This window comes from Ursus arctos, unplaced genomic scaffold (genome assembly GCF_023065955.2).
Source record: "Ursus arctos isolate Adak ecotype North America unplaced genomic scaffold, UrsArc2.0 scaffold_16, whole genome shotgun sequence".
NCBI classification, from domain to species: domain Eukaryota; kingdom Metazoa; phylum Chordata; class Mammalia; order Carnivora; family Ursidae; genus Ursus; species Ursus arctos.
This window is the reverse complement of record NW_026622830.1, coordinates 14,598,716-14,615,250: the sequence shown is the minus strand read 5'-3', so window position 1 is coordinate 14,615,250 and position 16,535 is coordinate 14,598,716. Positions and strand designations below refer to the sequence as shown.

The following is a 16,535-nucleotide window of genomic DNA, read 5'->3' as shown; positions in this document are numbered from 1 at the left end:
GTAAGTTCCTTGTTTATTACACCTGCCAGCCGCTGATGGGGAGTGATCTCTTTCCTCCATCTCACAATGGCCTCTGTGTATGGGGAGCTAGTTTCAGATTTCACCCCCCAAGGTGAGCCACGGGAAGCTGAGGATGGGGAGGGGCGTGTGTGTGGTTTTTCAGTCTGGTCAGAGTTAATTTCAGGGTGCAAGGTTAGGGCGTCCATAGGAGCAGGGTCCATGGAGACCTGATCCCCCAAGATTGAGACTGAAATGGCCTTAAACCGAGGAAGGAAAGATTCTGATGGCTTCTTTGGTTAAGGGAAAACAGTAGGAAAAGAGGCCTAGAAAGGCCCCTGGGGGGCAGGGGATGTGGAATTTAGCCCCACCTCAACTTTTGACCCCAAACTCCAACACAATCCCAAGGTCAAATTCAGCCCTTCGGTTCATGCTCTCTCTCTCTCTCTCTCCCTCTCATTCTCTCCCCTCCCCCTGCCCCATGCCCTTGCTCCCATGTGGACAGGATGGGCTGCCCCAGATGAGGAGGAAAGATCTGGAAGGGACATCTCTCCTGGTGCTCAGCCTGAGCTGCACTGGGGCTCACACCTTCCTTTCCAGTCTCACTCCCACCCCCCAGCAGAAAATCACCCGACACTACTTATGATCCCAGGACTGCTGTTTTTCATTGAAGGTTTTTCCATATCAATTTTTTAGATGGTATCCATGTATTATTTTGATTTTTTAATAAACAATAACACGATAAGCAAAACAATGGAAGAGGAATTTACCAAAATGTTCTCCAGCCTAGTCCACTAACACCAGTCGGTCCTCCTGGTTCCCTGCACTATGAGCCTGGAGCCCTGAGTGTCCCTAGGATGGCCACCTCGAGGCTCATGGCAGCCACTCTTCTTCAGATCAACCACAGACATGTCTTCTCAAAGAGATGAGTGTTCTGAATCGGAAGAAACCAGAATTTCACAGGCCAGTGTGGAAATGGAGGGAAAGGGGACACAAAAAGACAGCAGAGATGGACATTGTTTTTTAAGATTTTTATTTATCTATGGGGGGGAGGGCAGAGGGAGAGAGAATCTTAAGCAGACTCAGAGCCCGACACAGGGCTCGATCTCACAACCCTGATCACAACCTGAGCCGAAATCAAGAGTCGGACACTTAACCCACTACACCACCCAGGCATCCTGGAAGGTTTTTTTAAGTTGTGACTCGCCTTTTCCAATTAGAGTTGGGAATTACAAAAACATTTTTGCAATGTTGAACGTGAGCACTAATAGTCTTTGTCTTTCTTGTTAGAAAAGCCCTGCCTACTTAGCAATTTCTGTCCAAATTTTGAATGCATATGTCCTTTGACCCAGTACAAAACATGCGGTGCGTTACTTACCTCCCCCCCAAGATCTTTCTCTCCTTCTTCCTTGCTAACAGAATCTGTTTTTAAACCCAGGTGGGTCCCTCCCTCAGCCTCAAGAATGAAGCACGTTTAATCTAAGACAGTCACATTTTCCCTTTCCCATTTGCAGACATTTGCTCTTCCAGCCAATGAGAGGACGAGGGAAATGTGGGGAGGGGTCGGCTTCCGGGGAACATGAGCACCATCACTAAAAGGAGAGCACCATTTGAGGTGAAGGTTTCTTCCCCATTACCCTCTCCACAGACCTTCCTGCTGTGATGTCCGGAGCTACAGCAACCATCCCACGCCCATGAGGTGACCATCACAAGGACAAACGCCAGTGCGCTGAGGTTGGTGGGGAAGAAAAGAATGAGTCTGCTCATTAGTGCTATGGGTGAGCTGCTGAACCAGCCCCACTGCCTCTCTCCAGACCAATGTGAGAAAATTAAATGTCTTTATTGGCTAAGCCACTGTTAGTTGGGTTTTCTATTACTCGAAGCTCAACAAATTCCTAATGGACAGACCTGGGAATTATATTCATTCTTTCATTCACTCAACAAACACTGACTGAGGGTCTTTTTTGGGGTCAGGCTCTATTAGAGAAACTAGAATTCTAGTACAAAGAATTTCCCCAGATTTACCTGCAAAAGTAGGCCAACATTTATTAGGACTAATAATCCACCTAGAGATGACTAAATTAGCTGTTATGGTGTCCATTACAATGATGTGATGACATCGATTTCTCCAGGATATAGAATGTGATCCATTTTGTATGCATTTTTTAAAATGTTTTTAATTTTTTATATTCTCAGAAACTAAAGACAACCCCCCACACACAGCAAAGCTACCTGGAGGGAACAAACTGCCTGTCTTGGAGCCCCAAGGAAGGAGGTCAAAGGTGAGAACATCCAAGGGACTACAGTATACTAGTTTCCCACCCCAGGTCCACCCCCAACTCACATTCTCTGATACAAGGTCAGCAGGCCCAAGAAGAGGCCTGATGGTCCCACTCCTGAGGCTTGAGAGAGACATCTGTGGCAAGTCAGCCTAGGCAGAGCTCCCCCCCACCTCTGCCCTCGCCACCCGAGCTGCACCTACTTTCAGTGTTCTCAGAAAGGATGGATTGCCTTAAGTCTCATAATCCTGCAGACATGCTCAGACCCCCTAGCTCTCTCTGCTCGTCCGGCCCTCAAACAGCACAGACAAGAAGGTCAGCACAGTCTTTATTGGGGAAAAGCAGCGCCGCGCACCATTGCCCAAGCCCACGACTCTGTTTCCCCGTGCTCAGGGCAGCGGCAGGAACAGAAGCAGAGCAGAGAGGGCAACGAGAGCCCAGCGGGAAGGGTCACAGCCCCAGGACATCACCCTCTCCTGGCAGCCAGGACAAGCCCCCTGTGGTCACCAAAGGAGCTCAGGACAAATCACAACAGCTAAGGCACCGGGATCTCTGCAAAAAGAAGCAGCATCAGGTCACAACTGTGCCGTCCTGGCTCCGGCTCCCCTCCACCCTAGAGAAGTTCTGCATGCATTGCTCCCCAAAGCCTTGAATGGTGCCCTGTTCCCCAGACAATCCAGTCCAAACTGGCAGTGAAGATTCTACTCACTCAGATGTCAACCTTCTATCTCCTAGCACGAGAACAGCCCACTCTCGCCCCACCCCCATCCGGCTCCCCGAACATCACACCATTCCACCCTTTGTGCCTTTGCTAACCACCAGACCACACTGGTCCAGCATGTTCTCTGTGCTATCCTCTCTTTGTCACATCCTGCTTAGCCTTTAGGGTCCAGACTCAATCCTACTTTGGACAGAAAGATCTTCCCAAGGAGCCAGGCCCACTCTGAGAACCTAGAAGCCCACGCGGTCTATAAAAAGGGTCCTCATCTGTGACTAGGATCTTTTTCTCCCACTAGATTCTCCAGAGCAAGAACTTTGTCTTGACGCTCTCAAGTCCCCTACCCAGCACCTAAGCCAGCGCTCTCCACACAGCAGTTAAGCGCGCTCTTATCAGTGATGCTGGACGTGACTCACCTAAGGCAGAATCAGAGGTGAGGGTCCCGCTGGGGTTTGTGGCCAGTTCGGGTGGCAGAACGGGCGGGACACAGAAGCGGCCACAGCCTGACTTGCAACACTTTTCCCCAGCCTGGCAGTTCTCATCCATCATGCAGTTGACAATGCACAGGCCCACCAAAATGCGGGGACAGTCACCACCCCGGCCTGCGGGATAAACAGGCCCAGGTAAAGAGACAGGACCGTCGGCTCCACGGACCCCAGGTTCCCGGCTGGAACTGAGACTCACTGGCTCCAGAGGAATCCATCCCTGACTGTAACTCGATCTTAACCAAAGATCTGCCTGGGAAACCTGGGAGCTAGAGCCTCCGAGAATCAGTGGGGCCCCAAGAGAGCATCCAGACCAACGGTTTTCAAATGGTATCCCGCAGAGTTCCCTGGAGGTCCCTCCGTTGGGTACCTCTGTGGGTGGGGCTGGGCGGAGTGCCAAGGAGCCCCCCAACTCGCTCCCCCATGCCTGGGCCTCCCAGTATTCCCTTCCTCGGGGAGGCCTCCTCGGCCACCCCAGACAAGGTTTGGTGCCCTGCTTTGTGCTCCTCTCATCAGAATTTATCACAATTCCTGATCTGTCTACCTTCCCTGATAAGCTACACAGAGTCAAGAATCGGTCTTCAGAACCTTGAACGCTGCCTGGGAATCTACGTGTTGTCTAAAAACAACATCTGAGCCCGTGATTCCGAAGGGGAGTTCCACAGTGCCGGTACCAAAACCATACTCAAAAATATGGGTTTGTTTAAAATATATATATTGAAACGAAGAAATCAGATCAGGAATGCTTGTATCTGTTGTGGATATGGTGCTAAGAATCTGGTCAGAAAACCACGATCTTGGGCAACTCCCTCATTTTACAGACGGAGGAACTGGCTCAGGAGGAGTCTGCTTCCCTGAGGTCACAGAGCCAGTCAGCAGCAGAACCGAGACCAGAAGCCGTGCTACCCGTCTTCCAGCCTCAGGACTTTTCCTACTAACCCACACTGCCTTCCCCTAGTTCTTTCGACACCAGCATGGGCCCCTGGGCCCCAGGAGGAGGGATGGCTTTGGCCTGGGGGCAAGGAGGACCGAAAGGATGAGAACTCTGACTCCCCGCAGGAAGGGAAAGACAAGGAGGCCACAGATGGCTCCCTCCCCAACCGACCCTGGAACTCAAGAATTTCTTCCCCAAGCAGCCAACATACCTCCCTTAATGTCTCCACGGCACGAGTGGCCACAGCCGGTGCTGCAGCATTTATGGCCCTGGGGACAGGACTCGTCCCTGTCACACAGCTCCTCGCACGGAAGGGGGTCAGCAGGACATTCGCCACCAGATTCTGCCATAGAATCAGAGCATGGGGCCCAGAGGTGTTCGGGCCCAGTGTTTCTGGTTATTTTCATTGTGACTCTTGAGTGCAAAATCACATTTTTCATTGTGTATGTTAATCCGTATGCATATCTAAAATGTATGTATTTATGTGCATACATGTATATACTTCACAGTCTTTCTTTTTTTTTTAAAGCTGGTCATCAACTACTAAACAAGACTCGCAGTCCGGAAAGCACTGCTGTCTGACCCACTGTGGCAAACAGACTTATTTCCAGCCCCTTATTCACTCTCCCTCCGATGGTGGTGGCCGCCAGTGAACTCACCTCCCATACCGTCTCTGGGCTGGACTGTGTGACTTGCTTTGACCAACAGGACACCAGCAAGTGTCCTTATCAAGTAAGAAGCTTGATAAGCACTTGCATGCTGGGGCTTGTCCTCTTAAAACACCCCCCCTTGGAAATCAGCCGCTATGCCATGAAGCAGCTTGGGCTCAACTGTAGAATGATGAGATGCCCCAAAGAGAGAGAGAAGCTGGATGAAGAGGGCATCGTGCACGGGCCAGCCACCGTCCAGTTCCCCGCTGAGCTCCCGGCTGCACGCAGCTGCGTGAGTGACTAGCTTCGGCATATGTGGGTATGAGAACTGCCCCGCTGAGCCCCGCCAACTCAAACAGCTGTGGGAAAGAGGCAACTGTTGCTATTTTGAGCTACTGCATTTGGGAAGTGCTTGTTATGCAGCCATGGATAACTGAAACACTTGCTAATAAAACCACAGGTTGGTTCGGAGACAGTGAGCCCAGCCAGCTACAATGATTTGCTTCCCCAAATTACCTTGTAACTAAGAGTGGCCACAAACAAACACTAAACTGGGAAAACTTTTGCATTCCTGATCCAGGTAATGCACCTTTCCAATTGCCCCCTGGCTTCTCTTTCTTCCAGTGCAAAGACAGACATAACACAGGGGAGCAGAGCCACCTTCTTTCAACCGTGAAGCAACTAGTATGAGGACGACGCCAAGGAACGCAAAGGAGAAGGAAAAAAAATAACCTCTTATACACTAATGAATCATCGAGCCTTACATCGGAAACCGGGGATGTACTGTATGGTGACTAACATAATATAATAAAAAAATCATTAAAAAAAAAAATAACCTCATCCTTGTTAGCACCGTGGAGCCACCACCCCAGCCCTGGTCTCTACTTCAGGATTTCTTGTTATGTGAGAAAAATGAACCCCTATTTGGTTAACCTTCTGTTGCATACAGCCAAACACACCCGTGATGCGCCCCTTCCCCACCCCTCTGAAGATAATAACGCTCAGAGGAGAGAAGGGGTTTGCCCAGAACTACAGAGTGAGTCAGTGGCAAAGCAGGACAAAACTCAGCCTTTTGGTTTGCAAGGAAGCACTCTTTCTACTACACCATCCTTAAAACACGCAGGCACCGGGCCAGGCCCCCTGGAGCAGGCACACCCCTAGGAAGCCACTTCCAAACCAAACTGACTCGCCATGACTCACTCATCTCAGTGTTTATTTCAGGTTCTTTAAGTGGAGAAAAGAAGTGACAGGCTATTAAAAGCATTGTAGAAAACCGAAGCAGGACTGGCCCGGTGCCTCTGAGTTGGGACATGTAAGTACAATGGCCTATGGCTGGCTCTGGGAAGTCTGCCATGCTGGAAAAAAGGCAAGTGTTGGCCTCCAAGGAGAATACGTGCAGCTGAACAACTAGGGTCTAATAACCTGGCATCAAGGATTTTCCTGAACAGCCCCTATATCAAAGATTCTATGCCATTGTCAGATCACATCGACTCTGATTTTCTTATCCAGAAAATATGGTCACTGTAACTGCCAGAGGTACCTTTGCACCCCTCCCCACCTGCTTGACAAACACTAAAATCTATTTAACATCATTCCGCAGTTGAGAAGGCTGGGCATAAAATATATGTATATATATATAGTGGGAAAAACCTAGCAACAACTTCTCACGGGATTATGTGAAGCAGCCTTCCCAGATGTCAGCATTTTGCTGACTTTGGCCCTGAAGTGACCAATGCCAGGAGCACTCCGCGACTCTCTGCCCTCATCCCCAGGACCAGCACAGAGACCAAACCCCTACTCTCTTCCAGGCCAGGCTTCCTTGAGGTCCCTGGGGTTTTGTCAAATAGTAGAGGCAGGAAAGGACTCTTGAGAAACAGGCTGAAGCCCCGAGGGTCAGAACACATGCCCTTTGACCAGTGCCCACCATGGCCACCCACTGCATCCCCCATGTCTGATGCCTAAATCCCTGCCAAATACTTCCCAACTCTCAGCTCCAACACTGGCTTTCACGACCTCCAAGCCAGACTATGCCATCCTTACACTTTTTTTTAAGATTTATTTATTTATTTATTTATTTATTTATTTATTTTAGAGAGAGAGAGAGAGCATGAGTGGGAGAGGCAGAGGAGGGAGGGAGTGAGAGAGAGAATCTCAAGCAGACTCCGTGCAGAGCACAGAGCCCGATGCAGGGCTTGATCTCATGACCCTGAGACCACGACCGAGTGGAAATCGAGAGTCAGATGCATAACCAACTGCACCACCCAGGCAGCCCCATCCTTACACTTTATACTCAACTGAAACCCGGCTGTCTACAAGTTCTATCCATTGGTCCTTGTCCTATGCCCAGAGACCTTGTGAAAACAAGGCTTGCGCCACCATCGTAGACAGGATCCTTTGCCTCTCACTGTCTCGGCTTTCCCAAGCCAGGTAAGCTCAGTTCCTCATACCACGTGGTTTGCAGGCACCTCACAGTTATCTAACCAGGAGTCAGGATGAGAAACAGGAATGAGAGTCAGAATGGGAATGGTCATCCCAACCTGCAAAGATGCCCCTATCCCAAGACCCAAGCTACCACCAAAAAAAAAAAAAAAAGAGTGGAATAAAAAGCTGAAGCCCAGGAAATACTCAGACATAGGCTTTACTGTTGCCCCAACTCTACCCTTCCACTCTAGCTGAGGGAAGGACAGCGGTGCTGGTAGAAAAGTGAAATCTCAAAACTTCTTAAGCCAAGAAGGGCCCTCTGAGCCATCACACCTGCCTCTCTTGCAAACAGACAGCCAGACAGCCAGGAAAGGGGCAGGATTGGCCTGAGGTCAATGGCGGCAAAACTGGATCCCAAATTCCCAGTTCTGACACTAGGACCAATGATGTGGTCCTTTAAGTCACATCATTATGATTCCCTTTACTCCACGAAGCTTACCCAAGAGCAAGAGCTGGGACTCACTCTCCTGGTGCCTCGGTGGCTCCCTGCTCAGCGGGGAGTCTGCTTCTCCCTCTCCCTCTGCCCCTCCCCCTGTTCCTTCTCTCTCTCTTTCATTCTCACTCTCTCTCAAATAAATAAATAAATAAATAAATAAATAAATAAAATCTTTATTTTAAAAAGTCTCCTAATAAAGAAACCTTTTTTTAAATTTAAAAAAAATAATAAAGTAAAATGAAAACCAGACTGGGCCTCTCCTCCCTGCTTTTATAAGCCTCTCAAAGCCTTCCCAGTGGGCTTGCAACAAAGCCTTAGACAGAGGCCCTGGAGACTCACCCGAAATCTGGACTCTCCCTAAGTGGAGCCACCTTCCCTCTCCTTCTCTTTTCTCCAACCCCACTGACCTCCTTTCACTTCCTTGAAACAGTAAGCCCTTCCCAGCTTCTGGCTCCCGGCCTCGGCCCATGTACCTCCCCCTTCACAGCACCCCACGTGCTCCCGGCCAGCTCCCTCTCATCCTCCAGGTTAAAAGGACACCTCCTTTCTTGCTCACTTTGATGTCCCCTCGCAGCCCGCATCACCATTCACGCGTAGTATTTATAGCCACAGCGCCTTGCTCCCCACAGCACGCACATATGCCAGCCAGACACTCGATACGTAGTGAGGGAGTGAGGGAGTGGGTAAGTGAGGGAGTGGACAGACAGGTCAGACATGGGACGGCGGGGAGGGAACCTGAACAGAGAGGTGCTGGGAATCACAGCACGAGCTGTTGAGCATTATTTGGGAGGTTTTCTATAGGCTTTTTAAATACATATCTTCCAACGTGTATGATATAGACTGAATGTTTGTGTTCCCCCACAATTTGTATTTTGAAATCTAACCGGCGATGTGATGGGTTTGGGAGATGGGAGCTTAGGGGGTGATCAGGGCATGAGAGGGAGCCCCCATGAAGGGGACTATGCCCATATTGCCCCCTTCTGCCATGTGAGGTCCCAGTGAAGACATGGCAGTCTATGAACCAGGAGGCTGGCCTTCACCGGACACTGAATATGCCGGCACCTTAATCTTGGACTTCTCAGCCTCCAGGATTGTCAGAAATAAATTTCTGATATTTATAAGCCACCCAGTCTATGGTATCCTGTTCTAGCAGCCCAAAGGACATTATCACTCTTTGAGGTAAATAGGCTTATCACCACGTTAAAGAGAAAAGGTGAGGTTCAGAGAGGCCGCACAGCAAGCAGAGAAGCCAAGGTTCACGTCATGCTCAGACCAGAACTGCCACACGGGAGCAGGTCCCAATGTCTGCCCTGAGCCCTCCGGCAGCCTGACTGTCCCTCCACCTTACCACACGGACCAGCACTGGCTCTGGTAAACCTCTGGAAATGTCAGAGCTAAGGGAAAGCAGGAACTGTTCAAAGCCCAGGACGGACAGCTTCCTGTGGCACTGAGCGTAGCAACCAGTCCCAGTGAGCGGCCCAGCCCAGGACTAGAGCCACAAGAAAGTCATTAACTCCTAACACTGTAGCCAGTACCGCCTCCCGCCAGACCAGGACCCCACTCAGCCAGTAAGTACACTCCGAGAGATCTGCAGGGAGGTCACTATTGCAGGCTGCCTTGCTCCAAGGGAAGAGGAAGCCCCCTCTGGGGCTGGCCAGGGCCCAGAGCAGCTCACAAAGGGCCTGGCCTGGGTGCCGGCCTCACCCTCAGCCCCCATCACTCAGCCATTAGCTTCACACACTGGAAGACTGTGCTGGGCCCTACAGGCTGGCGGTGGGTGACCGTCCTGACACAGGTTCCCAGGCTCTGGTTCCAAAACTGGGCCACAAGAGTCCTGGCAAGGAGTACAACCCTCTATTCTCTCTTATGGGCAGGGCGCCCAAGAGAGCTGCCAAAGCCAGACACAGACAGCCCCGCGGGGAACAGGGAAGGGGCCCCGCCACCTGGGGAGGCTCGGCCGGTAGGAAAGAGGTGGTCACATGCTGTGGAGTTCCAGGGTCTCCGAGAGGCAGAGGTCAGGGGAGGAGAAAGCAATCCTGGTTCTTGATAAAAGGGGCTGGTTAGCAGCTGCACTCGTGAAGAAGCCCACCTTAGCCGGCAACAGGAAGGAAGCTAACGTCTACTGAGGGCTAAACACTTTACATACTTGGAATCTTTACAACAGCCTCCGAGGTTTATTCTTCCCATTTCACAGAGAAGGGAAATGTGGCTCGGGGGAGCAGAAGACACCTGACCAGGGACCCGCTGGCCAGGAACTGCTAAGCCTCAGGCTTGAACCCAGCTCTCTGACAACCAAAACCTAGGCTCTCCTGCTGGAATAGCTGCCACATGCACTCAGAGAGAATGGTTCCCGTCTCTTTAGAAAATAGAATGGAAGGCGTGATGTAAGACCCCATTTAATGCAGTGAAGAAAAAAATAAAACATTAAATTATCAAGAAGTATTTTAAAACTATAAAACACCCTGAAATATACCAAATGCACTTGGACAATGGGAAGACATAAAGATTCAACATAAAAATGTCAGTTGTCCCTAAATTAATTTTTTTAAGATTTTATTTATTAATTTGAGAGAGACAGAGTGAGAGAGAGAGAGCAAGAGCGGGGGAAGGGGCAGAGGGAGAGGGAGAAGCAGACTCCCCGCTGAGCAGGGAGCCCAACGCAGGGCTCAATCACAGCACCCCGGGATCACGACTTGAGCTGAAGGCGGACACTTAACCGACTGAGCCACCCAGGTGCCCCCTGATATTAATTTATACATCTAACACCTCCCCAATAAAAGTGGCCTCCATATTTTCAGGGAGGAGGGTAGTGAGAAACAATACGATAATAAAATATACTTGGAAGCACAAACAAGTAAAATTAACCATAAAAATCTGGAAACGCAGGAAATGAGAAGGAACGAGCCATGGGAGATACATCACCAATTTCTAATACTTGTCGGAGGCCTCTCGGGGACCGGGGGAGGAGGCAAGCAATAGAGCAGAAAGTTCTGCAAGCCATGATCTCCCTTCTGGCAGCATCCTCTGCCTGCCGGGACCACGAACCACAGATCATCACGGCCGGGGTACCCTTTGTCTATCTTGGTTTTTTTTAGAAAAGTTCTCAGAATATGGCAGGCACTTCATTCTTGTTGTTCAAAGTAAAGTAAAACCAACAAGAGGATGGCATGGGCTTATTTGAGAAAGGAGCAGGCAGGTCAAAGAGCCCATGGGCCCCCGGAGCAGTATTTCTTACCGAGCTTTGGTTTAGAGACCGGGACCACACAGCGCTTGGTGCAGCCGAACGTGCAGCATTTCTTTGCACCTGGACAAGTCTCATCATTCAGGCACCTATGGAAACAGGATTGTTTCCAAACAGCCCTGGGACAATCTCCGTTCCTCCCTGTAGCAAAAAAGGGAGACAGCCACAAAAAAGAGAGAGAGAGAGAAGTGCTGGTGGAACCCACAGGTGTAGCAGAAGGGAAAATCAAAGAAAGGAAGCCCTGAGCTTCTTTAGGACTCTTAACCCTGAAAGGGGGGGGGGACTAAAGGCTGGCGCTAAAGCAGAGATAATAACAATGATAAGAGCTCACATTTACTGTCACATTTACTGAGTTCACCTCGTGCCAGGAACCTCTCATTTGATCCTCACAACAATTCCAAGAGGTACAAACCATTATCCCCCTTTAACAGGTGAGGAAATCAAGGCTTAAAAGCTTAACACTTACAAAGAGCTGCTTAAGGCTTATTTGCAGCATGAAAAGTCTGCCTGGCTCCGGTCTACTCTTTTTTTTTTTTTTTTAAGATTTTATTTATTTATTTGACAGAGAGAGAGACAGCCAGCGAGAGAAGGAACACAAGCAGGGGGAGTGAGAGAGGAAGAAGCAGGATCCCAGCAGAGGAGCCTGATGTGGGGCTCGATCCCAGAACACTGGGATCACGTCCTGAGCTGAAGGCAGACGCTTAACGACTGAGCCACCCAGGCGCCCCTCCGGTCTACTCTTTTGATCACTACTTCTAACGGGCTTCCCCTCACAACTTGGCCCTCCAAACCTTCACGGGAGCCCTGGGTGCAAATAAAAGGCAGAGATCATCAGTTGTGTGTTCTTTCCTGATAGAAGACAAAGAACTGGGGACTGAGTGATTAAAGAAAGAAACCCCAAGAGGGGGAAGAGGTGCTGCAGGCAAGCTAGATTTCAAGAGCCAAGCTAGGAGGTATGAGGGTCTCTGGGTCTTTCCAGCCCAGAGGCAAGGTCGGAAAGCACACCTTAAAATAAATAAATAGTTAGAACGGCAAAAATTGACAAGGTAAAAAACAACAAATGTTGGAGAGGATGTGGAGAAAGGGGATCCCTCCTACATTGTTGGTGGGAATGCAAGTTGGTACAGCCACTCTGGAAAACAGTGTGGAGGTCCCTTAAAAAGTTAAAAATTAAGCTACCCTATGATCCAGCCATTGCACTCCTGGGTATTTACCCCAAAGATACAGACATAGTGAAGAGAAGGGCCATATGCACCCCAATGTTCTTAGAAGCATTGTCCACAACAGCTAAAACGTGGAAGGAGCCGAGATGCCCTTCAACAGATGACTGGATTAAGAAGATGTGGTCCATATATACAATGGAATATTACTCAGCTATCAGAAAAGAACGATTTCTCAACATTTGCTGCAACATGGACAGCACTGGAGGAGATAATGCTAAGTGAAATAAGTCAAGCAGAGAAAGACAATTATCATATGATTTCTCTCATCTATGGAACATGGGAACTAGGAAGATAGGTAGGAGAAGAAAGGGATAAAGAATGGGGGGGTAATCAGAGGGGGGAATGAAGCATGAGAGACTGTGGACTCTGAGAAACAAGCTGAGGGCTTCAGAGGGGAGGGGGGTGGGGGAATGGGACAGGCTGGTGATGGGTAGTAGGGAGGGTACGTACTGCATGGGTGTTATACGCAACTAATGAATCATCGAACTTTACATCAAAAAAATAAATAAAAATAAAAAATTTAAACTAATAAATAAATAAAATAAGTAAATAAATAAATAAAAGGAGGAGGAGGAGGGGAGGAGGAGAAAGGGAAGGGGGAAGGAGGAGAAGGAGAAGGAGAAGAAGAAAGCACACTTGGATTTTGCCCCTCCAGCCAACATACCCTGTGGAAGTGCTCCTCGGCAGACCCGACCACAACCAGTGCTACAGCACTTCTGCCCGGCCGGACACGACTCGTCCCCCCAGCACAGCTCTTCGCAAGGGTTCTTATCAGGAGGGCATTCTCCTGCTTTCACTGCAAAAGATATCCCACGAGGTTGGGTGACTGGCGAAGCCTCAAGAAATGGGGAATGGAAGCCAAGTGCACTTCAAGGGTGTTCAGCCTCTGCAAACATTCCTATCCAAAATAGCTCTGCAACCGCTTTCCCCTCCCTCCCCCCACAAAAGCCCTGACACTCGCCCACCACTACTGAATGTCCGGCCATTTTTCGGATAAAGAGAGGGAAAGGTTGGGGTGATCATGTTCACATTTAAGGAGCTCTAGGGAAAAGCTAGAACCTCTAGTAAGCCAGACTGGACGTCCTACCTCCTTGTCCAGAGAGAGTAAAGAAAGCCAGGAAGACCTACCCCGGCTGTGCTGAGAATCTATGCATCCAGTCCTGTCCTACAGAGACGACCATCTCCACAAATGAGGACTCTCACTCCAGGAAGAGGCAGGGAATGACTTCTTAGTCACTTTCTGTTACCATCAGCCAGGGATCGTAAATAATAGCTCACCATGCTCTCCTGCAGCCACCCAGGATGTCAGGGACCCAAGAGCAAGAAGAACCTTCAGGAGGAAGAGGCACCTCAGCATGACGATGGTGCCGAGAGTTGAGATGAGCACTCAGTCCAGGCCGGAGGTGTATACTTTGCCCAGGACACCAACCAAGGGAAGGACAGGACTAGGAGACTGGCCTCAATCCAGCCCCAAAGTCTTCCGTTTCACAATACTCCCCAAGGATGTCTTCTCCTGACAAGAAGAAAAGTGGTTGCTGGTGTGTGGGAAAATTCCTGGCACTCCCAAAGGCCCGTGTGATGATGGTGATCAAACTCTGTAATGGAATATAAACAACACCCGTGGACAATGACGAGGCACCTGGTCAGAAGCTGGGGAAACGGAGGGAGGGCCACCGGATAGAGGATCAAAGGGAGCCGTAAAGGGCTTTGGAAGGACACAGCTGCAGTCAAAGTGACAGAGGGAAGGACTAAAGATGGACTTAATAATAACCAAGCCTAATAAAATGCAGTGTGGCTCCTGTTCATGTTAGCAACCTAGAAAACAGAGGATGGAGCAGACTACTTAGAAACCAACAAAAAACTACAGTAAAGTCGTATTTGAGTTTGTTCAGAACTAATACAAAGGCACCAAACACCTCCATCTTGGTCTGTCTAGCCCATATGGGCCATTTTTGGATTGTGTGAAGGCTAGATGACAGAACCCAAAGGAAGTTGTTATGACTCAACTAGTCTAGACCACATACTTCCTTTCTTCGTCTCCTCTTCCTCTATTTCGTTTTACTTTTCTCTGTCCTACTTATGACTTTGGTCAGACATGATATTTAATGGTATCCACTGAGACTGCTTAGCCCAGTAAGATTAAAGAGCAGAGGAAATTCAAAGCTTAAAGTAAAAATCTCCTTAATAGAGCCAAAGAGTTTGGTGCCAAAGAGTTGCCTTATTGGGGCGCCTGGGTGGCTCTGTCATTAAGCGTCTGCCTTTGGCTCAGGGCGTGATCCCAGCGTTCTGGGATCAAGCCCCGCATCAGGCTCCTCCACCAGGAGCCTGCTTCTTCCTCTCGCATTCCCCCTGCTTGTGTTCCCTCTCTTGCTGGCTGTCTGTCTATCAAATAAATAAATAAAATCTTAAAAAAAAAAAAAGAGTTTCCTTATTGTTTTAAGGCTGATATTGGAGCATGGAGATAACTAACATTTGTTGACGACTTAACATGTGCTTTATATGTATTGTTTATTTTAATCCTCACAATAATCTTGTAGAGGTAATAAAACTGGTTCAGAGGGGTTGAGAAAGAATGCCCAAGGTCGTAAAGCTAGTTAAGTGGTGGTTACTGGAATTTAATAATAGTAACGACAGATAGCATTGCTTGAGGGTTTACTCGCCCCACAGTTCTAAGTGCTTTACATGAATTAACTCACTTAATCCTCACTGCAACCCTATGAATTAGGTACTATTATCCCTGCTCTACAGAGATGGGGAAACTGAGGCAAAGAAAGAAACGTGGGTCACTCAGTTAGGAGGTGGTAGACCAAAGACAGGCAGCCCAATTCCATAGTCAATGTTCTTAATCACCGAATCATGCTGGATTTGAACTCAGATCTTTCTACATGAAAAACTCATACTCTTTACTACCCCATATTGTGACCTGTAAAAGTAACTTTCTCTACTACCCATACATCGATCCAATTCTATTCACAGACATCTTACCTCTAAGCCAGAGCTAAGGGGATCAGGGGAGCTCTGGGGAACGCCACAGCTGTTAAACCGTTTCATCCCCTGCCCATCCCACAATCACCTGTCTGGAGAGAAAAGCCCAGCTCCCTGGGGCTTGGGAGTCCACCGGCCAAGACCCAACCTTATGATGCCTTCGGATGCAAGAGGCAGCCCCTGGGTCTTAGGCCTGGAGGGACCCCGTGGGTGTTTGGGACAGCATGGGCCAAATCCCCTCCGGTTGGGTTTTCGGGTCCCCGCATTAGGCCCACTCTACGGCTTTCAAAAACTGAACTGCAGGCGCCGCTGTGCTCCCCTCCGCACCAAAGCCCAGCCCAGGGAACCTGCTCCCCTCCTCCTGCCCCGCACTTCTCCACAGGCTTTGGCCCGGCGGAGAGAGTTCCCGGACCAAACACCCACAGTCCGCACCCGAGGCGAAGCCCCGCCTCAAACAAAGCCCAGGCCACCGCGCTCACAGCGCGGGCAGGCGTCCGGGCCCCCAGCGAGACGCGGCCTTGCGGTTCCCATGGAAACCCCTCAGCTAGCTGCGGCGCGCTTCCGGGTCGGCGCGCGGCGCCCTCCAATGACGTCACGGGGCTACTTTCCGGCCGGTGGCTGAGTCGGGCTGAAGTTGTGGGGGCCGGGGGAGCCATGGGGGCCACTGGCGACGCCGAGCAGACGCGGGGACCCGGCGGGGCAGAACGGGGCGGCCCCGAGCTGGGCGATGCGGGCGCAGCGGGGCAGCTGGTTCTCACGGTGAGGACGCCCCCGGGGAGGCCGGGGCTGGGCCTGGGCTCGGGCCGGCTGGGCCTCGGGCTCCCGGGACCCTGGCCCGCGGGCAAGAGAACGCGGCGGCTGGTGCTGCCTAGGGGGTTGGCGTTTTCGCAGTCCGATGACCTGGTTTCAAATTCTGGTGCCGCCCTCCTAGCTAGGTGACGTGAACCAGCCCTGTCAACCCCTGAGCTCCAGTTTCCTCTTATGTAAAATGGAGATATTACTGCCGCCTCATAAAGTTGGTGTGGGGTTGGGGTGTAAATTCAAAGAAAGCGCCCAGAACACCACCTGCCCCAGAGTAGTCCCTCGGTAAACACTGGTTCCCTTCC

General features: G+C 50.1%; 2 protein-coding genes across 2 annotated transcripts in view; one reads left to right on the top strand and one right to left on the bottom strand.

The window, feature by feature from the left end:
• Nucleotides 1–2,588: 2,588 nt before the first annotated feature.
• WFDC3 (WAP four-disulfide core domain 3) lies at nucleotides 2,589–16,230 on the bottom strand. The gene is made up of 7 exons (XM_026503616.4): nucleotides 15,430–16,230; nucleotides 13,723–13,957; nucleotides 13,109–13,240; nucleotides 11,216–11,362; nucleotides 4,625–4,756; nucleotides 3,411–3,596; nucleotides 2,589–2,828 (listed from the first exon to the last, which is right to left on the bottom strand). The coding sequence occupies exons 2-7, from the start codon at nucleotides 13,799–13,801 to the stop codon at nucleotides 2,812–2,814; spliced, it is 693 nt and encodes a 230-aa protein (XP_026359401.1). The 5' UTR covers nucleotides 13,802–13,957; nucleotides 15,430–16,230; the 3' UTR covers nucleotides 2,589–2,811.
• Nucleotides 16,042–16,535, top strand: part of DNTTIP1 (deoxynucleotidyltransferase terminal interacting protein 1) — a 21,405-nt gene continuing 20,911 nt past the window's right edge. The window contains exon 1 of the mRNA XM_026503615.4: nucleotides 16,042–16,188. Within this exon, the coding sequence (XP_026359400.1) occupies nucleotides 16,084–16,188 (105 nt within the window). The 5' untranslated portion in view covers nucleotides 16,042–16,083. The remainder of the gene's footprint in view (nucleotides 16,189–16,535) is intronic.